We start from the raw sequence: 22,500 nt of genomic DNA on the forward strand, positions 1-22,500 counted from the left end.
TATCTTATTCCTGCGTAATCTTTTCATCTGTAGTTTTCGGCAATGAAATTCTAATGCCAGTTCATAAATCAAGCAGTCTATTGTTTGAAAAATGAAAAAAGATGTCTCAAATATCTATGCCAATAATGTGGACCAGATGCAGGGGGCTGCTTTCATGTGCTGAGGGTCTGGTTCGCTGTTTCCCCCCGTTATGTATGATAATTCAAGAGAGCCAGAGAGAGAGAGGGGGGGGGGGGGGGAGAGAAGGGGGGAGGGAGGAGAGCGAGAGAGGAAGAAAGAGGGAGGAGAGGGGGAGAAGGAGAATGAAAATGGAAGGGAGATGGAAGTGAAAGAGAGAGGTATAAAGGAGACAGAGAGGGAGAGAGAGGTATAGAGGAGACAGAGAGGGAGAGAGAGGTATAGAGGAGACAGAGAGACAGACAGACAGACAGACAGACAGACAGACAGACAGACAGACAGACAGACAGACAGACAGACAGACAGACAGACAGACAGACAGACAGACAGAAAGAAAGAGAGAAAGAAAACGAGGAGAGGGGGAGAGATGGATAAGCAGGAAGGAGGATTGGAACAGAGAGAAGCAGAAATAAGCATTTAGCGTACAGTATATGCAAAGCAAAGCAGAACGCACAAGGAAAAGGGAAAAGAAAAGGGGAAAGAAGATAAGAGAGATGTAGATGTAGGGTGGGGTGGGGGGGGTGTGTACAGAAATGACCCCATCCATTCTCCAGAGTCTTAACGCTCATCAGCCTCCAAAGAGCTTCTCTTGTCGAGGTCTAGGGGGTTTTATGTGGAGCGGCATATGGGATTAAGTTCTATCTCCCGGGGATTATTTCCATATTACTGACCGCGCCTGAGAGAAAAAAAGGGGCTGATTTATACCTTTGTTGCACGCCGGTGCCGCGCGCCAAGAATAGCGGATCTATAAGCCCCCACAACGAGTCGCAGCAGGATGCGACGTGAGCTTGTGGATCGGCAGTTCTCGGCGCACGATACGGCGCGCAACCATAGTATAAATCAGGCCAAAAGAGAAGGATAAACTTGTGCAGCGTAGCGTAGCGAGTGCTACGACAGGTTGCATTACATGGTTCCTTCACATGGCAGCTGTGGATAGCTCACACACACACACACACACACACACACACGCACACGCACACGCACACGCACACGCACACGCACACGCACACGCACATACACAAACAGAAAGAGAGGAGATACGCTACCTGTTCCTGCCCGAGTCGCGGAACCCTTTGGCGAATGGGTTGCGGTCAATTTTTAGTCTGGTGATCTGAAACCAAAAAAAAAGGTAAATTATTAAAGGTACGGGCATGAAGCGAAACTGAACAAAGCGTTTTATCTCCAAAGAAATATGGAACAATGCCATCTACCATCTACTATCTACCACATCAAAAGAGTTGGTTAGACAAAACATTGGTCTAGGTAACTGTAATATATAGCAACGATGATATTTGCAAATGTCCTCAGCTACGCACTGAAGTAAGGAAACAACACTTTAGTTTGAAATTGTGCCCTTGTCCAAAAATGACACCTGCCATAATAGCCATATGAAAGAAATAGTATTTGTTGTTTAATATGACAAACGAATGGTAGTTTTAAATGACAAAACACTTTGCTAGGAGCTAAGGCTATACAGAACCAATCAATCAATCAATCAATATTAACTACACCTTAGGGTGCAGTTGTTGATTTAGTAGATTATATATTGAAAACATTATAGATCTATGAAAGTTCAAGATATTAGATAAATCCCTAAAAGTGAGATTTGGGCAAAATAAGTCACATGGCACAACAGTCAGGCTTTAAAACAGGCTTTCAATCAGACAGCCAGGAAGTCAGTCATATATACTCAGTCAGTCAGTCAGTCAGTCAGTCAGTCATTCAGTCAGTCAGTCATATATAAACAGTCAGTCCGATATAGACAGACAGTCAGTCCTTCAGATATAAATAGCCATAGAGTACAGACCTGCTGGTTTTGGTAGGCGGTGACGGTGGTGAAGACAGTCTCAGGGAAGCTGAAGGTCTTGACTCCCTCCCCGCTGGGGATAGGTTTGGTGGGGGACAGCTCGGTGCTGAAGTCCTTCCTGATCACATGGACACGTGGCTGGTACTTATGCATGGAGTGGAGGATGACCTGAGAAGATGGTAACATATTTATTAATTTTATTTTTATTTTAACAAATGTGTCTGCTGTTTATCGTTGCTGTCGGACAGAAACCTCTTATTTTCATATTTTAATCTTTTGTGTTTTTTCGTAAATCAACGCCCTACTTGATCACACAAAAGCATCAAAAGTAGCAGATCCACAAGCTCGAAACGCGGCATGAAGCGACGCACTTTGAGCTTGTGCATCTGCTACTTTTGATATTTTTTAATTTGAATCCTGAAAAGTAACAGTTTTGGACATATGAGGTTTACACCCGACAGAGACGACGTGTTCAGTTTTAACTACCCGCTATTAAAACCACATAAGCTCTATACTTCTACATATCATGAATAGCGAAAATAGACGATCTAGTGCCAAAATATTAAATATTAATGTCCTTTTTGGTTTTACATTTGGAATCATTTAGATTTTTTTTTCCAAAAATAGGGACACAATCCAAAAACAATCCAAAATGTACAGTTTGTGTGTGTGTGTGTGTGTGTGTGTGTGTGTGTGTGTGTGTGTGTGTGTGTGTGTGTGTGTGTGTGTGTGTGTGTGTGTGTGTGTGTGTGTGTGTGTGTGTGTGTGTGTGTGTGTGTGTGTGTGTGTGGGTGTGTGTGTTTTTGTGTAAGTGTATGACAGACTGAATGAGAAAGAAAGAAAGAGAGCGAGAGAGAGCATGTGTGTGTACAGTATGTGTGTGTGGCTGCTGTGTGCATGAATCCCCGCATGACACGCATGTGCACAAAAGTGCGTAACATCCACGCTCGACTGCCAAACTCCCACACGACAGGCAGACCGGAACTCTCCATCTCAGGCCTTTCATTTTCACACACATTCATCCAGTCTGCCTAACTCCTTAATGACATGAATTAGCTTGTCTGATTTCCTATCAGGGCTACGCGGCTTTAGGCGGAAACCGAGGTCGGCCTGGGATGGCTCTTAAGTCTGTGTGAGTGTGTGTGTGTGTGTGTGTGTGTGTGGGGGGGGGGGGGTTCGCTTCAGTATTATTTCACAGCGGAGGGAGAAGGCGTCAGACTGTGTCGGTCCTCGCCTTGCCTGAGGCTCGGTGTCTGGTCTTGATTACTGTCGGAGTGAGAAAGCGTCCCCTGAGCCAGGCCTAGCGCCCTGCCGCACCGCTACGACCGAGGGGCCTAGCGCCCTGGCCCGCTAAGACCGAGGGGCCTAGCGCCCTGCTGCATGCACCGCTACGACCGAGGGGCCTAGCGCCCTGCTGCATGCACCGCTACGACCGAGGGGCCTAGCGCCCTGCCCGCTACGACGGCAAGTATCAGAAGCAGCAAATGTAATATTCCTCCGCCTCGATGACAGACACACATGGGCACAGAGACCAGTTATGTGCACACTACAGTGTAGCTACACATTTACACACACACACACACACACACACAAACTCACGCACGCACATCACCGTTACAAGTATGTACATGTGTACATATGTGCACACACTGCACACACACATACACACAGCTACCCTGGCACACTCACTACAACACAGACACAGACACGCGCACACACGCAAGCACGAGCGAGCGCGCGCGCGCGCACAGCCGCACACACACACACACACACACACACACACACACACACACACACACACACACACACACACACACCACTTATCCTCATCACCTTGTCCTCCCCAGTGGCATGGGGACCCCAGACTAGAGGCCCCGACTGCGCCTGAGGCAGTGTAAGGTCAGACCACCACATAATACACTGACACACTGATCGCACACGCACACGCACACACACACACACACACACACACACACACACACACACACACACACACACACACACACACACACACACACACACACGAGACATACATACACCACATCACACAGCGACACATCTCATGATCAAAGTCACACAGACAGCAACCCAGCATGCACTCATGTACACACACACACACACACACACACACACACACACACACACACACACACACACACACACACACACACACACACACACACACACACACACACACACACACACACACACAGACACACACACACACACACACACACCAGAAATACACACACATACACCAGAAATACACTCAAGCATCAATGTAAGACACGCCTTGCCCACGACCAAAACATACACAACAGTCACACAACACACACACACACACACACACACACACACACACACACACACACACACACACACACACACACACACACACACACACACACACACACACACACACACACACACACACACTAGACACTACTTAATGACACACAGAGGGCAGCCAAGGGATGTTAACCAACAATTGTTCTCTCTCAAATGCAATTAGGCTAAATATGCAACATTTTCTCTTCAGTGGGTGGCAAGAACATACTTCCAACCGCCATGCAAATTCTTAGGCAATTGTCACCAGCTTAGAAAAAGGAACCCCGCAGTCTACTACAACACACATCACATACTTGTCTCTCTGCGAGATAAAACGCTAGTATCACCCACAATTCAGCTTTTCTTAAACAAAGACTAACAGTTTGTTTTTTAAAGAAGAGGGGAGTTGTATTGTCTTCATTGAGACAGACAGTCGGAAAGCCAATACGGAGACATCGTATAGGGGAGACACTGGCCCTTGCGGGGTTCGACCGTTACCCAGAGACAGCGATCTGAACCAACGCGCCATCGCTGGGAACGTGAAAAAACAGGTTTAAATGTCAGATTGTCTGTAATAGAGTTTTTGAAAGTCCACAATGGGATTTTGAGTGGTGCTTCAAAGCGACGAGGTCCTCACACGGGAGGGTGATATATTACAACGCAACGGATCATTAAACAACACCAACTGAGCAACTGTTAAAAAACTCTCGGGCACTCGATTCTAACGTCAGTGTTTTATTAGCCTTTCCCATGGCGCAGAGAGAGAGAGAAAGAGAGAGAGGACAGACAGGAAATAGAGGGAAAAGATGTGTGACAGTTCAGGGCGACTCTGAACCCTGCAAACTCCTCCGTCTATAATGAAGACGCAGTATGGAGTCCACGGAGCCTCAGGCACATCAGCCCAGCCGACCATCAAACGGACCCCACAGTCGCTGCGATGTGAAGCGGTCCCTCTGCAATCTATCTCACACAGTTTTACTGTTGCCGGACCGATGCTCCAACAAAAAACACTGATTTTACAACTGCTTTTTCCCCCCATTCTTTTCTTTTTTAAGGGGGGGGGAGCTAATTAATCGTACAAATAAAAAATAAAACAATTTGTGGTGAGGATTGTTTTTAGGAGGGGGGCTGTAAAAATTGTAAAATGGTAAAAATATATGTCAGTCAAAAAGGCAAGGTTGGAAAAAAAAAATCAGCCTGTCAACAAGTGGTTTGACCAGTTTGTCTGAACAATTGAACTGGTGAAAACTATTCAGAATTTGTTATTGTTATACTTTTTATTTTATTTTGGGATACGTGATTATTGGTGAAAACCTACGAAACAGTGCGTGTGTGCAGAGAGCCACTGACTGCACAAAAAACGGGTGAAAAAAATAACAACCCCTGAGGTATGGCACTCAGACCCCACACTGTACATGTGCCTCCATTTACATTGAACGTCTTTGTCACTGTCTCTGTTTCCCGCCGATGTGTTGTCCTGCTCCGACCGTGACATGTATACGCTGTCTGATTCTGGCGAGGCCCACACCACAAGTGGAGGAGACGTGGCGGCGATGAGCGACTCGGCCTTAAAGCAACGCCTATCTGTGGCCGAGGCTTCCCACACAGGAAGCTTCAAAAATTAATTTCCTCTCGGCCTCCCGAGGAACAAAAGCCCTAAAAAACAGAGCAGCGGGAGCCGGAACACGACCTCCCCTTGCTCTTAAAAACAGGCCCTCTGTGTGTGTGTGTGTGTGTGTGTGTCTGTGTGTGTGTGTGTGTGTGTGTGTGTGCATGTGTCCTCACCCACCAACACCCACATGTTATTACATTTGTCAGGAGTGAACTGCGATAGCATCGGCCACGGCCCCGCGACAGTCGAGTGATCTTTCAAACACTGCAGAGTTCTCAGCATGAAAACGGCGGGCGGACATTTTGTCCGGTTATTACAATGATATACTACAGTACGTCCCTCGGTTCCAGGACGGTGTCGGGGACGATGAGCCTCGTCTCCTTCTCCTTTCTTTCTAATAATCACATCGCCTGGCACCCGCGCATCAATCAGCGGGCTCTGTGGAGGAATTGATTCGCACCGGCCCCCTCGCACTGTTTTCAACAGCATCTCGGGTGGTGCTAATCAAAGCAATGTGGCCCCCGGAGCAGCTCTGATGTCATGAGAACCACCATCTTGTGCCATCGTCTGGATGGGAAGGGAAGAGGAGAGAGCAGATCCTCTCCTCCCATCCATGCATCCACAGGTACCTACTCCGTTATACAACAAATAGCAGATCTACAACCTTACAGCGCATTATGTTGCGATGTCTTGTGATGCATCGAGATACTTTTGATACTGTTTTAAATTTGATTTAAAGAAAAATGGGACAAATTTTCACAAATATGTCCAAAATAGTGACACCAGGTTTACTGGTGTACAGTATATTTTTAATACATTGTAAGATTGTGATATTATCAAAACATAACGATATCAAACATCTCAGACAGTCTACATTTCTCAAAAAGAAATGCGTGTATTTAATTCAGTCTGACCAGACGCAGGGAAAAAACATATCCCCACCCATGAAAGTGAACAACCAGAGGGGGGGGGATATCAAAAACAGAGGCATGGATCTACCCCCAGCAAATCCAACCAAGCTTGCATCAACCTAACCATGCATATGGATTTTACAGACACTTAGATGTGTTCTGGAAATCCGGATTTTGGATAGTCTAAAATCATCCAGTGGGTGTTTTTTACATAGATCATAAGGCCCAGCGGTCACTCTCCGTAATAATGCTTGCCAGAAGTTGCCGTAGCAGGTTCCCGTTTAGCGCTATACATATTTCTTATTACAAAAAGTGCTGCATGTCATGTCCTCTCTCTTATATCGAGAATCAAGAGGGTTTTCTTTTGTCCTTCCAATTAATGGGGCAAGCCTCGATTTCTCTATAAGTTATTTCATGCATGGATTTCATGGATTTCATACATGGGCTTACAGGACTCGTTGATGCAACATTACATTGCAGAAAATATTAACATAATGAAATGACTAGCTTTTAAATGGGCACTGTCCTGATTAGAAGTCGCAGGGTTATGTCTACTCTACTACAACTACTTCTGTGTCTATTTCAAGTTCATGCCAGAAGCAAAGTTGTCTTGTGTCTGGGAATATGACGCAACACAACAGGTGCATGGGTTCAGGTCCCAGACCTCTCCCATCTAACCCCGAACCTAAACCTAAACCTCATTTGATACTTCATGGCATGACAGCGTGTCGCTCGCCCCCACAAGCACTGATCAACAAGCTAACAACGCATCGCACCCACAGAACAGTGTTAGAATGATGGAAAGCCTGCCTGCCTCATGCCTCAATGACAGCAAATAATGTTGTTTGTAGCTCCCTAGTTAGAAAACAAACATACTGTACTGACATAAACACACACACACACACACACACACACACACACACACACACACACACACACACACACACATTCACACACACACACACACACACACACACACACACACACACACACACACACACACACACACACACACACACACACACACACACACACACACACACACACACACACACACACACACACACACAGGCGTACACACAGGCACACACACATGCACACGCGCACACCCACACACCCATCCACCCACACACACATGTGCACACGCAGGGTAAGAGCAAGCAAGTGTGAGAGACAGAGAGGAAAAAAGATAGGGGATCTGCAGTGCTTTCAGATGAAAGCCTTGATGTTTATTGCTTTCTAATTGACATTTGTATAAAGTGACAGCATGGGTTCAGAATGTGTCTCATGAGCCACATGATCATAAAATTTAACTGTGCATATGTACAACTTCCTTTTGAACAGGAGAAAATCTGCTCAATTGAAGTCATGAGCTTTTTGCAACACTCTGCAGCACTGTGCAGCGTATAGTACTGTATGCTATTTTAACAGATTTTGGTAATGAAGTAAATGATATAGCTACCTGGACTACATGGTCTGATATACATCATATACACAGTAAATCTGTTGCTGTGTGTCTGTGACTCCGTAAGCCAGAAACGGAAGTTGTGATTCCATTCACTCTCATTGTAAGAAGAAACAGGTGTCTAAATATCAATTTTAGCACACAAATGACTGCAAACAAAGCAATATGCCAATACATATACATATACATATACATATACATATACATATACATATACATATACATATACATATACATATACATATACATATACATATACATATTTACATATACATATACATATACATATTATACCGGTACATATACATATACATATTTTACTGGTACTTTTTTCCTGGCTATTTCGTTGATTTACTGGTAAACTTAAGACACCGGCATCATAGCTTGCGTTTCACCAACATTGGTGACCTATCAAATTCTGTAGCGCTAGAGAACTTATTTCATATTCAAAGGGTAAGATGACATAAATAGGGCCACATACAAACTCCTGAAGAAAGCGGATTCAGTTTTCTATGTGCTAAAATAGTGAATTTGAGTCACCATACAATGTGAAGGGAGAATGGAATCCTTGACCTTGATCACCGAACACAGAAGCAATAGAAAAACACAATGGACAATATTTGGACTTAGATCATGGCCAGGTTACTATACAACCCAAGGTTGCACCAAGGTTTGCTTTAAAGCTGCATTCCATAACTGTTTCTAGTTAATAAAACATTTTGACCAATATGGATAATATATGGTAGAGTATTGTAGCGTTTCGCGCAACGAGCTTGAATCGAATCCTGCCCTCCAGCTCAGCAGACCAGGCAGAGAACCCACTGCGCCAAGAGAGATAGCTCGCTTGGTGGAGCGAGTTACGGCCGGGTCTTTTGCCGGGTCGCTACAATATGTTAATACAATACAACTACTCGCTCTTCTATTGAGAAATGTACTGTAGAGCCTGTGGTATCCCAAGAAGGTTACAGTGCAATTTACCTATATTATATCTGCCCAAAGCAGAGGGTAAATTTCCATTATAGGTCAAGACTAGAACTTTCGGCACTCACATGGGAGACCCGGGTTCAGGACATAAAGGTTAAGGATCGCAGCTTTAAATGAAATGTATTTGCATTTAACCCTGTTTGGAAATTTGCCGTTTTTTTCCTGATAGTGTTTTTCCGGCATAGCACTACATTGTATTGTAAAAAAAAAAAAAAAAGACAGACCAGATCAGTTCTTACATGGCCCTGGTCGTCCAACTCGTTGTTGGTGAGCTTGAGTTTGTCGAAGCTGACCACCTGCCTCATCCAGGTGTCTCCTGAGGCCAGTGAGTCGGGGTGGATGTACACCCTGGGAGGGACGGGTGAGTCTGCGTTCCCCGCCACCATCCACTTGGAGCTGTGGTACACGTACCTGCAGACACAAACCAGGAATAGAGAGCGTACTGTAATTAGCGTGCATATTTTTGTGGTTAACTCCCTGACTACCACTACCCATGCAGGACTCTATACTAGGTCCGCTAGTATTTCCAAATATTATACTAATACAAAGAGATTTCGTGTAGAGGGAATATTCACCCCAGAATAGGGACAGTAGGTTTCATGTGGTAAAAGCGCAGATTGATTAGGAAAGTCTAGCCAACTTGCGTGAGCTAAGTATTACAACACATTAAGCATGATTGTGCAATATACAGCAAAGTTTTTTGTTTGATTATGTCTTGGTCAAAGTTGCGTTTTAATGCCTTTTAAAGCACAGATTGATTTGGAATGTCTAGCCAAAAATAGTCCTGGGAGAAACGACAGATTAACGTCTAGGACTTCCTTATTAACCGCACAATTATGTTTGGTCAATGTTGGCTCATCAGACAAGTTTGTTCATATTTTCATACTTTTTGGACAAAGCTCTTAACCTCTTTCAACCTGGCGTCCCTATTTTGAGCATGTCATTATACTGTATAGGTGAAAATCTTCAAAGATTTTTACAACTTTTTCTGAGCTTGTAGATTATCTGTGTTCGTCATTTATTTGTATTTTATTTTTATATAATGTCTCTGTCGGGTGGAAACCTCACATGTCCAAAGCTGTTACTTTTCAGGATTCAAATTCAAAACTAGCAAAAGTCACAGATCAACAAGCTCAACATGCGTCACTTCGTGCCACGTTTCGAGCTTGCGGACCTGCTACTTTTGATGTTTTAGTGTGACGCTGTAGTAGGGCGTTAATTTATGAATAAACACGAAAAGTTAAAATATGGAAATAAGAGGTTTCTGCCCGACAGCATCGAAAATAGGCCTAATGGTTAAAAGCCAGTAAACCGCTGTCATCCCAACAGAACATCACTCACCAACAATACAGATGGCGGCAAATCATTCAAATAAAACCAAGACACCTATAAGAAACAACACCAGGCTTGCAAAGAGTTTCGCGTGTGCGTTTCGTAACGAAATCTGGCCGAACTACTCAGCCATATTGACAGAAAACCATCAAAAACGCAGATGCCAATACCACCAACAGCACACAATATCATTTCCACACAACTTCACATTATACGACTGGAGCCGTTGAGCTGCATAAAATGTCCCATATGCACTCACACGCACACGCACACGCACACACACACACACACACACACACACACACACACACACACACACACACACACACACACACAGACACACACAGACACACACATGCGCGCACATGCTCAGCTGCATACTTCCAATTAAAAGTCAGTCATAATATTTCATGTCGAGTGTGAGTTTGGGTAACAATGGGGCGTCCCACCCATCTCACAGAATTCCCCTGCTGACTGAAGGAGAAATGAAGTGGGACGGAGATAGAGGAAGACAAATGACACAAAATGAGAAGGAAAGACAGAGAGATGGAGACAGAATGAGTCTGAGAGGGGGAGAGAGAGAGAGAGAGAGCGAGAGAGAGAGAGAGAGAGAGAGAGAGAGAGAGAGAGAGAGAGAGGGGGGGGGAGGGAGAGAGAGAGAGAGAGTTAGGCTCCATGCTAGCCTGAGGCACAGCTGTTTGCCTTTAGTTCTGGCCATGCACGCAGTTGAAAGTGCTTAGCTGCAACGCCTCTGCCAAAGCCATCACTCAGCGGTGAAATGCGGACAAAACTCTCATTTGGCTCTTTTGTTATTGCTTAGGAAGACTTGCACCACCCTGTCTCCCTCTGAGAGACGCACATACAAACACACACACACACACACACACACACACACACACAGACACAGACACAGACACACACACACACACACACACACACACACACACACACACACACACACACACACACACACACACACACACACACACACACACACACATTTCGGGCCTATTTCGGGCATGTCATTCTAGTCGCTAGCTTACAAAAATAGCCAAAACATCAGATCTATGTGAACTTGTAGATTCGATATTTTTGTGCAACACCGTTGTAAGATGAAGAATAGAGCTTAAGTGGTTAAAGGATGACAAATACTAAGCATTCATTTAACATTTGTGAAGAAAAACATAAGATGCTGAAATATTGACAACGACAATAAATATATATATATATATATATATATATATATATATATATATATATATATATATATATATATATATATATATATATATATATATATATATATATATGTAGGCCAGCACACAAACCCTCATTCACAAATCTAACACATACAGTACTGCATGCACATAAACACACAGAGCGAAACAATAGTGCAGCGAGGGGCAACGAGGTAATCTCAAATTAGCTTTGTTGCAGATTGAGCTGCTGTAATTTGTGTTGAAGAAATGCATATTCATTATTATGTCCTGAATGGTTCTTTGTTAAAAAAAAATAATGACAAAAATAAAAGTACAACTTTTGCACACTGTCTCCATACACATGGTGCTCAGTCTTAATTTGACTCTGAGAACAAACAGAGTGGAAGCAAACGGAAACATTCTATTTGTACGCTATCAGTTGAATTAACACTGTACACTTTTACAGTGAAAGATGTTTTGTGCTGTCTGTTACAAAGCACCTACTTCAACATACAGACCTGACCTTTAACCTAAACACACACACACACACACACACACACACACACACACACACACACACACACACACACACACACACACACACACACACACACAGTAATTTCCTGTTTAGGCTTATGCTCGGCAAAGCGGGGAAAGTGTTAAAGAAGAAGGGAAACCCTAGCCCCCCAAACCGGACTGGGAATCTGATTAGTTCTCTTTCATCTTCCATAAATCTGACATCTGGCTCCGGCACAATCAATAAAGATCGGACTTTATGTGACACCCTTTTCTGGACAGATGGGGGGGGGGGGGGGTGGAGTTAAGAGAGAGAGAGGAGCGGGGAGGGTGTGAGTGTTGGGGGTGGGGGTGACGAGATCCTTTACACGTACTTTAGAATGTGTGTGTGTGTGTGTGTGTGCACGCGAGTGTGCTTGTGAATGCATGCAGGGTTACATTCACCCTCGCTCATTCTGTTTCTCTCTCTCTCTACCTCACATACAACTACACGCAGTGCACACACACACACACACACACACACACACACATGAAGAAAAACATAAAATGCTGAAATATGGACATACAAGGTTTCTTCTCAATAACAACTTTATATATATATATATATATATATATATATATATATATATATATATATATATATCGGCCAGCACACAAACCCTCATTCACAAACCTGACACATACAGTACTGCATGCATCATGCAAACACACAGAGCCAAACAATAGCACAGCGAGGGGCAACGAGGTAGTCTCAAATTAGCTTGTTTTGCTGCAGTGAGCTGCTGTAATTTGTGTTGAAGGAGTGTGTCTGTCTTGAATGGTTGTTAAAAAAAAGTCTGTGTGTGTGTGTGTGTGTGTGTGTGTGTGTGTGTGTGTGTGTGTGTGTGTGTGTGTGTGTGTGTGTGTGTGTGTGTGTGTGTGTGTGTGTGTGTGTGTGTGTGTGTGTGTGTGTGTGTGTGTGCGTGTGTGTGTGTACACACACATAAATAGGCTCTACGGCTGTGTGTCCATGAAAGGGTTTCTTCCCAGCTGAAAATGCAAGGCGCTCACATAAAAAGCCTTACAAACGCCTAATTTGAAAATATTTAAGCTCTCGGCAAGCAGATAAAAACGGCACACAGGAAAGCGGAGCGGAGACGTTCAGCGCCATGTCACACTGCTGGCATTTCCAAAAACACGGCGTTCCATGGTGGCCACGGGCCGCGGCCCTTATGTGTACGCAGCTTATTGTGGACAAAAATAGAGAGGCCTACACATACAGAGACGAGACACACACACACGCACACACACACACACACACACACACACACACACACACACACACACACACACACACGCACACACGCACACACGCACACACGCACACACGCACACACGCACACACGCACACACACACGCACACACCCACACAAACTTGCCAAACCCAGGCTGTATATTGGGTTACCTTACTGACAGAGTAAATATCACTATTAGGTTACCGAGAGAGTTGACTGGTGTGTGTTCTGGGTTTGTATTAAGACCAAAACCTACAGTATGCGTGTGTGTGTGTGTGTGTGTGTGTGTGTGTGTGTGTGTGTGTGTGTGTGTGTGTGTGTGTGTGTGTGTGTGTGTGTGTGTGTGTGCGTGCGTGCATGTGTGCATGTGTAAGTTCCGGCTCCACATCCATGTGTGCACGCTGGTGTGTCTGTGTCCTCGTGTCGAGGGTCTGCCCGCCCGAGCGTGTCTGTCCACGCGCATGTCCACGTGCACGTGAGTCCCTGAGCGACTGTGTGTGCATGCGGTATCCCGATACATCTATTTTGACACAGCACTATAAGCAATGAGGTACGCTGGAAGCCTCCGACAGTGCTGGGCTCTGCACTTTTACTCTGCGACTCAAAAGCCCGGGCGCTAACCGAGCGTCCACATGAAAGGCCCAGTAATATATGGGCATTTAACAAGCCCGGTACCAATGAGACGTTCCTAAAGACAGGGGCACTGAGCCTAAGTAAAGCAACCAAACTCCAATAAAGGCCATATTTCCAGACCCCCAACTCCTCAGGATCGTCAGCCATCCCAATGACAGCTTCCAGCTCCGTTAGCAAAGCCCTGCGGTGAGATTCGCCCGGCCAGGAAGAAAATCCTATTTAATTTTACAAGATCTTTTGGCTTCTAAAAATCCTAGCCATGATATTTTGGTTCACTGGAACCATTCTCTAAAGTGCGTGCGTGTTTGTGTGTGTAAGACTAGAAAGAGAGAGTGAGAGTGGGGCGATAGAGAGAGGGAGGGAGACGGTCCTGGACGGTGGCAGACCGTAACGCCTAACCCGTCCGTACATTCGGTGGAAAACTCCTCTATAAATAAACAACTGTATAAAATGAAGAATGCGTGAAGCTGCGATTGGAACTACAAAACACATGTGTACCCGTACACATTGCTTCAGATTGCGGCCCAGATGACCACGTTTTGTTTTCACCACAGAGACGGGAACATATCTGTGGCCTTGAATCAAACCTTGCTCACTGTAAACATGCTTGATTTGTTTCCACTGCTCCCGAGCACAGAACTTGATTCAAAAAGGTGCATTTTGACATTCTGTCAAGACAGCGCAGTTAAACTAGGGGACTCCATTACACGGTGACATCTTCTTAGTACACAGTGAAATCCTCAGTCTTAAATTAACTCTAAGGATTATTATACTGTGCCTCAAAGCTGAATTATTTTGAATTCAATTCAGTGACATTATAATACAGGACATGGCTTTTGTTTCACTAACTAACATCCTGAAATAGTAAGTAATGGTAGGTCTTATCTGGGTCTTATGTAGATATTATGTAAACACTAGAGAGGTGAAACTAGACGTGAGGGGATACAGAGGGACATTTCACAAGGTCACGCCAATGCTTTCTTTAGCCCCAAAGTAGCTATTTTACAAACGCCTTTTCACCACTCATAGCAACACTTTGTGTGCACATTTTTGCTGATTTAGCAATAAGTAGGTTTTTTTTGCAAGTCATTTGTGTGTGTGTGTGTGTGTGTGTGTGTGTGTGTGTGTGTGTGTGTGTGTCTGTGTGCGAGTGTGTTTTGTGTCTTGGTGCTTCTAGTCTATGTCATACTGTGCAAATACATAAATTAATAAATAAATACTAATAGCTGCACGCACGCACGCACGCACGCACGCACGCACGCACGCACGCACACACACACACACACACACACACACACACACACACACACACACACACACACACACACACACACACACACACACACACACACACACACACACACACAGCAACGCACATATGAATGAATTCTCTCCATCGACTGGCTTTTCCATATCACAGCCGCTGAATAATAATAATAATAAAGGGTCACAGAACTAACCCAGGAAACCCAAAGCCAGCCCACAGCATCATGGGAGATGCAGGTGCCGCATCGTACAGCTCCCTCTCTCTCTCTCGCCGTTAGCCTCAGCTTTTCCATCTCCCGTCATTAGACTTGGAACCAGTGCACTGAGAGTGATCCGATTTGCGGAGACGGAGCGACCGTAAGATATCCGCTTGGCGTGTGTGGGACGATGAATGCTTTTCAATCTACTCTGGTATAGTCCTCTAGCTCCAGGGAGCAGCGGCTCCATGTGCCAGAATATCAATCTTATTACATATCCAGAGAGCTCTATCGTAAAAGCCTTTCCCCAAGACGGCCATACAGTAGAAGCCATTGTTGCTGTCCCTCCCAGAGCGGCTTATATGTAAAGGGACACGGTCCCTTCCTCAAGACACGACAGTTACGTCTCTATTACGGGACAGCTGAGAAATGAGAATAGAAATTGGTTAAAATATCTATGCACCGCCTCAAGGACTCACAGAGGTGCCCCCCCCCCGCTCGCCCCCCTCCCCCCTCTGTCTCTTCTAGTGGAGGAAGGTTGCGTGCCGAACATGAGCCACGAGAAATGAGAAATGAGGGAAACTCATTCCTGTCCAACCACAGAGAAGCATCCAGGAAAATACAGTGTTATGTCCAACAGCAGTGGTGGTCATTACAGTATGGGTGTGCATGATGCAGTTGGTGGTCATTACAGTACGCGTGTGCGTGATGCGAGGTAGTCTTGACTCCGTTCATGCACAATGCACGTGTGTGTGTGTGTGTGTGTGTGTGTGTGTGTGTGTGTGTGTGTGTGTGTGTGTGTGTGTGTGTGTGTGTGTGTGTGTGTGTGTGTGTGTGTGTGTGTGTGTGTGTGCAGTGTGCACAGGTGTGCATAATGTTGCCTGCTCGTGGGTGTGATGAACCTACCTGTATCTCTTGTTGTCCACGGGGACTATGTCCATGGCGATGTAGTACTGCTGATGAGGATCCAGGCCAACGATCTTTACTCTCATAGCAGGAAACATCCGCCTGGAGAGCAATAGAGAACACAATCAAACATATTATTAATCAATCAATCAAACTTTATTTTCATATCACACTGTTACAAAGTAGAAAAGTGGATGAAACTCTTTGTGTGAGCTCTCAATATTGCAGTTTAAAGGAAGGGTAAACATTTTATATAGAGGAAAGAACACAAGAAGATGTGCATCAAAAGCAGCAGGTTATACAATCACAGTGTCGTGTGCTTGGGTAAAATATTATGCTGATAATCCACACCGTAAAACCCTGTGGATGTATTGAACTGTGAGACTGTACAGATGTAACCAAATGGATACATTAAGCCTGATAGCCTGATGGTTTTACTGTGTAGCCTACCCTGTCCATCCCTAAAGTAAGAACATGTTGTATTTGTCAACAGAATAAACAATGGACGATATTATGGGATAACCACAGCTGCACGGTGGGAAAATGTCCTCAATTGTTCTTAAAATGTCCCTGAATTAGTTTGAACTGCAGGTTCGAAACAATGTCACTGACAACCAGAGGGAAAATTAAAAAAGACAGCTAGTAATTTCCTGAGAGTTCATTGTGTAAAAAAATAGTTTTTAAAAAATGGTAAATGAAATGAACACTCAGGATTTCACTTCAAACTGTGACATAATTATTACACTTATACATGAGTTTGCATCATCTTGTTGAATTTTGATTTTTAAAATACCTAATGCTTAGAAATCTTATCTTATCTCATTTTGTCTTAGCGTAACAATAAAAAACTATAAAAAAAATAAAAAGAAGTCAGGAAAACAAAAACAAAGATTAGCATAAGATTATTGCATAAGTGGGATCTTGAGGGACATTAAATATGATTGCTTTTCTTTTAATTTACCAGGAAATATTCAACACTCCCATTTGCTTGATCTAAATGTTATGGAGCAGGACAGGCGAAAAGATGAATTGCCTTCTTGACATGGCTTTTGTTGAATGTGAACAAATTGCTGGGTGACCGTGCATAATTTTAAAACAATAACACTTGTGTGTTTGTACCATTGAAAGCAAACCCAGCTGGATAAGTGCCAGAGTGGCAATGCCTTATTTTACAAAGGGATACTAAACTGTGTCGTACACAGCAGAGTCCTTAGCAACTCTGACTCCATTTTTGTACACAATGATGAATTAATTGAAAAGCTCCCTATTAAGTATTATACTTTCAAAAGGTATGAATACATTCAAACACAAACTACACAATATTACATTAACTATTAGACTATGTAACTTTTGCTGTTAAAACCTTGTAAATTATCTGATGTATTAGGAAGATTTTAATTATTATGTGGTATTAATGTGCACTTACAATACTTTATACCTCCATAAAACACAGGTCAATACACTGGAGTGAGGGCTCATAAAATGACGTGTTATGTGATACAAAATCTCCCGAATAATGAATGTACTTACATCATGTTTTCGACAGTTATACTTACACTGCTATATTACAGGTCAGTACAAATGTTAAGCATACTCACTAAATCCCCAGTGTTATTCTAAGTGCACAGATGGAACCAAATGGACCTGTATTTGGTTCCATTTACTCTCTGAGAGTTAAAACGAACACTGAGGATTTTACTTTACAAGACTCTAACGTGTGTTGTTATGACAGACCACACTCTCAACACCCAGGGGAGGGGAGGGCCATGACAGACATGATCAACCAATGTGTACTCAGCAAAATGAGGTCATACGGACCCCCCACAAAAAACACACACACACACACACACACACACACACACACACACACACACACACACACACACACACACACACACACACACACACACACACACACACCAAGACATGTAGTTAATCATATGTTAATTAGACAGCTGATGTCAACCGTGTCTTCACTTTATAAACAGGCCCTATTATATGCTGTTGTCTTTAATTTATTTTTTTACTCTCTGCTCGTTTATTTTCCCAACATTTGCCTTTTCAGATGTTTGATAGCTTACATCTCTCAAATGTATACATACAAGAGTAAGTGCATTTATATTCCTATTATTTATTGGTGGTGATTACAGCTGTGTGATAGATATAGGCTATAATTTGACGAGCCATCCGCCCAGTAATGCAGTTATATTTAAGCTGGGACATTCCTTTCATGTATGATTCTTCTATCTGGGATCTTTGCGGAAGATATTATAGTTCATTAACGTCACAGGAATATTTGGCTATTATCTCTATTGCCGACCTCTGATCCTTATACTGTCCACTGGTGGTGATCTGTATCTGTATCTGTATCTGTATGGGGTGGGACGACATGAGTAACTCCAGATACGATACTGTGATAATATTTGGCCCTCGATAGTGATATCACGATACACGATATCTGCGATAATCGATGTATTGCAAACAAATAATGATGAAGACACATCATCTGTAACTTAAGAAGAACAAAAATCCATAAAGAATCTGGAATTATGCAATTATTCTGAATCTTGCAAGATTTCCCTCACTAAAATATCATGTGCAAATAAAATGTACTGGCAAAATAATTATATAAAGCTGGACACATAGAAGTGCTAAGTATGAGGAAAAAATATGTCTTGGACAGTGCTTTCAATAAAATATCATAATAACGTATTGATATTTGGAAGGGACCAATGGGACCAAAATTTACAACAATAGATTAAGCCCTATTTCAAAAATAGTGAAAATAGTCAATCTACTAGCCAATCTATCTAGCCTGCTATTTCTGGAAATATTTGAAAACTTCTAAACTGTTCTTTTTATTTCAATACAGCCATAAGCTATTGATATTAAAAAGAAAATGTACTTTGTAATTTTTCAAAAGCATGGACTTTTGAATAATAATATAACAAGCACTCCAGTGAACACAAGTACAATTTTGATTGAGCAGCTTTCACTTGTTGGGTAAAAAACATAAATACAAAATAAAATATATTTATAATGAAATGTAAAATATAAAAAAAACATAAATAAAGGTCTATATACACACAGAGGGAGATGTTTGGAGTTAATTCCTCGTTTAGCACAGCTATTTGAAAATAGCCGATCTACAAGCTCACAACGCTTCGCGATGCGATGTGTTGTGAGCTTGTAGATCTGCTATTTTCGAAAGATATAAAAAACATAAATAAAATATAAAATATATAAATAATAAAATATAGAAAACATAAATAAAATATATAAATCATAAAATACAAAATATAGAAAACATAAATAAAGGTCTGTACACACACAGAGAGGGAGAAGCTTGGACTTAATTCCTCGTTTTGCACTTCAAAGGCATGCTTTTTCATTTAAACGTCATAAATCTGGGGCCTTCATAATGAGAAAAGAGGGCTGTTTTCTTACTTCCCCTTCTCCTCTGAATTTATAGGGTTATTATTAGCAAGGGGCATGAAATACACACACAGCTATAGGGCCTTTACTACAGTATGCTTCAGCAGAGAGGGATGGTTATGAGGCCATTACCAATTTAAATCCCATTCATAAAAAGGTTTATAACGAAAGTATACGACGAGGATCGTTGTTTATAAGCCTATAGTTTGTTGTGAATATTCAGAACGTCGGAGAGGGATTTAAATACATTTAAAGCCTCATTTGTGTAGACTACAGTGCAAAAGGAGAAGAAAAATTGATAATACATTAATGATTTTTGAAGTAGTACAAAAGTATTGGTATCAAAAGATATACTTGAAGTACAAGAGTAAAAGTACTCATTATGCAGAATGTTCCATTTAACTTTAATTGACCATCTTGTTTGAAGTTTCCTAAATTAACCCACCATTAAGATTTATTATTGTTATTTTGTATTATTATTCCTGGACCAAAACACCTTTCTTTGACGCGTCACCGTCGCCGAACTACATAGAAAAAAAGTTAGTAGCCTATATTATGCATATCATATGTGACTGAATAATTCTGTGCTTTGGGAAAAATAGACGCTGCATCGTAAAAGTCGTGTGAGCCGCAGGCAAGGAGGAGAGAGAGAGAGAGAGAGAGAGAGAGAGAGAGAGAGAGAGAGAGAGAGAGAGAGAGAGAGAGAGAGAGAGGTGTTTCCTCTGAGAACTGTGCAGGTCAAGTTATATGCTCGGTTTGGGTTGTAATTGTTGCCCAAAAAAGAGCCGAGAAAACCAAAAAAACATGTTTGAAAAGAGATTAATTAGAAACAGGTCTCTCTCTCTCTCTCTCTCTCTCTCTCTCTCTCTCTCTCTCTCTCTCTCTCTCTCTCTCTCTCTCTCTCTCTCTCTCTCTCTCTCTCTCTCTCTATTCCCCGACACACCGAGCAGAGCACAAGGATCCATGGAGATGGAATCCAAAACGCTCGCCCCAAAACACAGTTGCCCCGGGGCAAATCCGGCGACCTCGGAACAGTCGCCACCTAAAACTATGCCTAAACAAACCTAACCTTATTCCTAAACTTAACCTCAGTAAACTATGCTTAATCTAACCTTATTCCTAGACGTAACCTCAGTAAAACTATGCCTAAACCTAACCTTATTATTCCTAGAGGTAACCTCAGTAAAACTATGCCTAAACCTAACTTTATTCCTAAACGTAAGCTCAGTAAAACTATGCCTAAACGTAACCTCAGTAAAACCCTAAACGTATTTCTAAACTTATACTCAGTGAAAAAAATGGGGGTGACCGTGTTTTGGGACGAGTCTTCCGGTCCCCCTCGCGGTCACACGTCATGAAGGCTCCTGCAGGCCCCGTGATTACAGCAGCGTCCGGAGCCCTGCTGCCCCGTGCATGTGCAACACATTAGCACCCCTCAAAAACACACCGTGCACTGCAGCGGTCACGTCGCGCGCACGCGCCTGCTCTTTATCTTCTTAACCTTTAGGACCCAGTGTGCCCTTTTCTTATCAGATTTAGAAATATAGGCCCCAACTTTACTCAACCCTTTAACCTGCGAATTGATGTTAATATTAAGTCATTCAACCGCATTTTACGTGCTGTCGACTTTGCGTAAAATGCGCAGGCTGCGCCGTATATGGCCACAGTGCAATACTGCACGTAAACTCAGGATTTATTTTTAGCCACCAGTAGGCCTATTATTAATACGCACCATACATGAATAGGCGGCGGCGTAAGGCAGGCTACTACTACTACTACTACACAGCAACATCTTCATGTGTAACGTTTGGTTACATTTGTACAAGTAGAGAAAGTACTCATTATGCAGATTGTCCCTTTTCACAAGTTTTTAAGTGTATGAAATGTATAACATCTTTTGAAAATAGCCAAAATCCATAGTGCTGAATTGGGTAGGCCTACTGTATGTTTTGTAATAATAATAAAATATTTGCCTCTGAGATGTAGTGGAGTAGAAGTAAAGTACTGAAAATTGGAAATACTCCAGTAAAGTACAAATAACTCAAAATTGTACTTAAGTACAGTACTCGAGTAAAGGAAGGCTACTTAGTGACTTTAAACCACTCTGCTGTTAATTACCTTCCAGCCTTGGTTATGATCATCTCGGTGCCGATCTCGTGGAAGCGTTTCCACAGGTCCGCGCACTGCAGCTCCACCTGGATCTCCTCCATGGAGGCCGGTGGGGGCGAGGGGTCCCCTCCGCCTCCTCCACCAGCTTGGGGGGCCAGGTGGTCCGCGGGGGAGCCGAAGGAGCACGACGTCCTCTCGGCCAGACCCTCTCCGTCTGAGCCGGGACTGGCCTCTGAGTCTGATGGAGAGAGAGGAGAGATCAACGAGATTAGAAGACAAATAACGCGTTGCTTCCAAAAAACACACCGCATTCAGTGGTGGAAAGTAACTAAGTACATTTACTACTGTA

General features: G+C 43.1%; 1 protein-coding gene across 2 annotated transcripts in view; it reads right to left on the reverse strand.

Moving 5' to 3' along the window:
- The window catches only part of tbx15 (T-box transcription factor 15), a 49,198-nt gene that overhangs the window by 13,773 nt on the left and 12,925 nt on the right, over positions 1 to 22,500 (reverse strand). The window contains exons 2-6 of one of the 2 annotated variants that reach the window (XM_084083832.1): positions 22,161 to 22,389; positions 16,608 to 16,709; positions 9,524 to 9,695; positions 1,985 to 2,152; positions 1,224 to 1,288 (exon numbers count right to left, since the gene is read on the reverse strand). In XM_084083832.1, the coding sequence (XP_083939958.1) occupies positions 1,224 to 1,288; positions 1,985 to 2,152; positions 9,524 to 9,695; positions 16,608 to 16,709; positions 22,161 to 22,389 (736 nt within the window). Of the gene's footprint in view, positions 1 to 1,223; positions 1,289 to 1,984; positions 2,153 to 9,508; positions 9,696 to 16,607; positions 16,710 to 22,160; positions 22,390 to 22,500 lie in introns of both variants that reach the window. The other variant, XM_084083831.1, reaches the window with a different exon arrangement.

The sequence above is a fragment of the Gymnoscopelus microlampas genome, assembly GCF_963454915.1.
Source record: "Gymnoscopelus microlampas genome assembly, chromosome: 17".
NCBI lineage: Eukaryota > Metazoa > Chordata > Actinopteri > Myctophiformes > Myctophidae > Gymnoscopelus > Gymnoscopelus microlampas.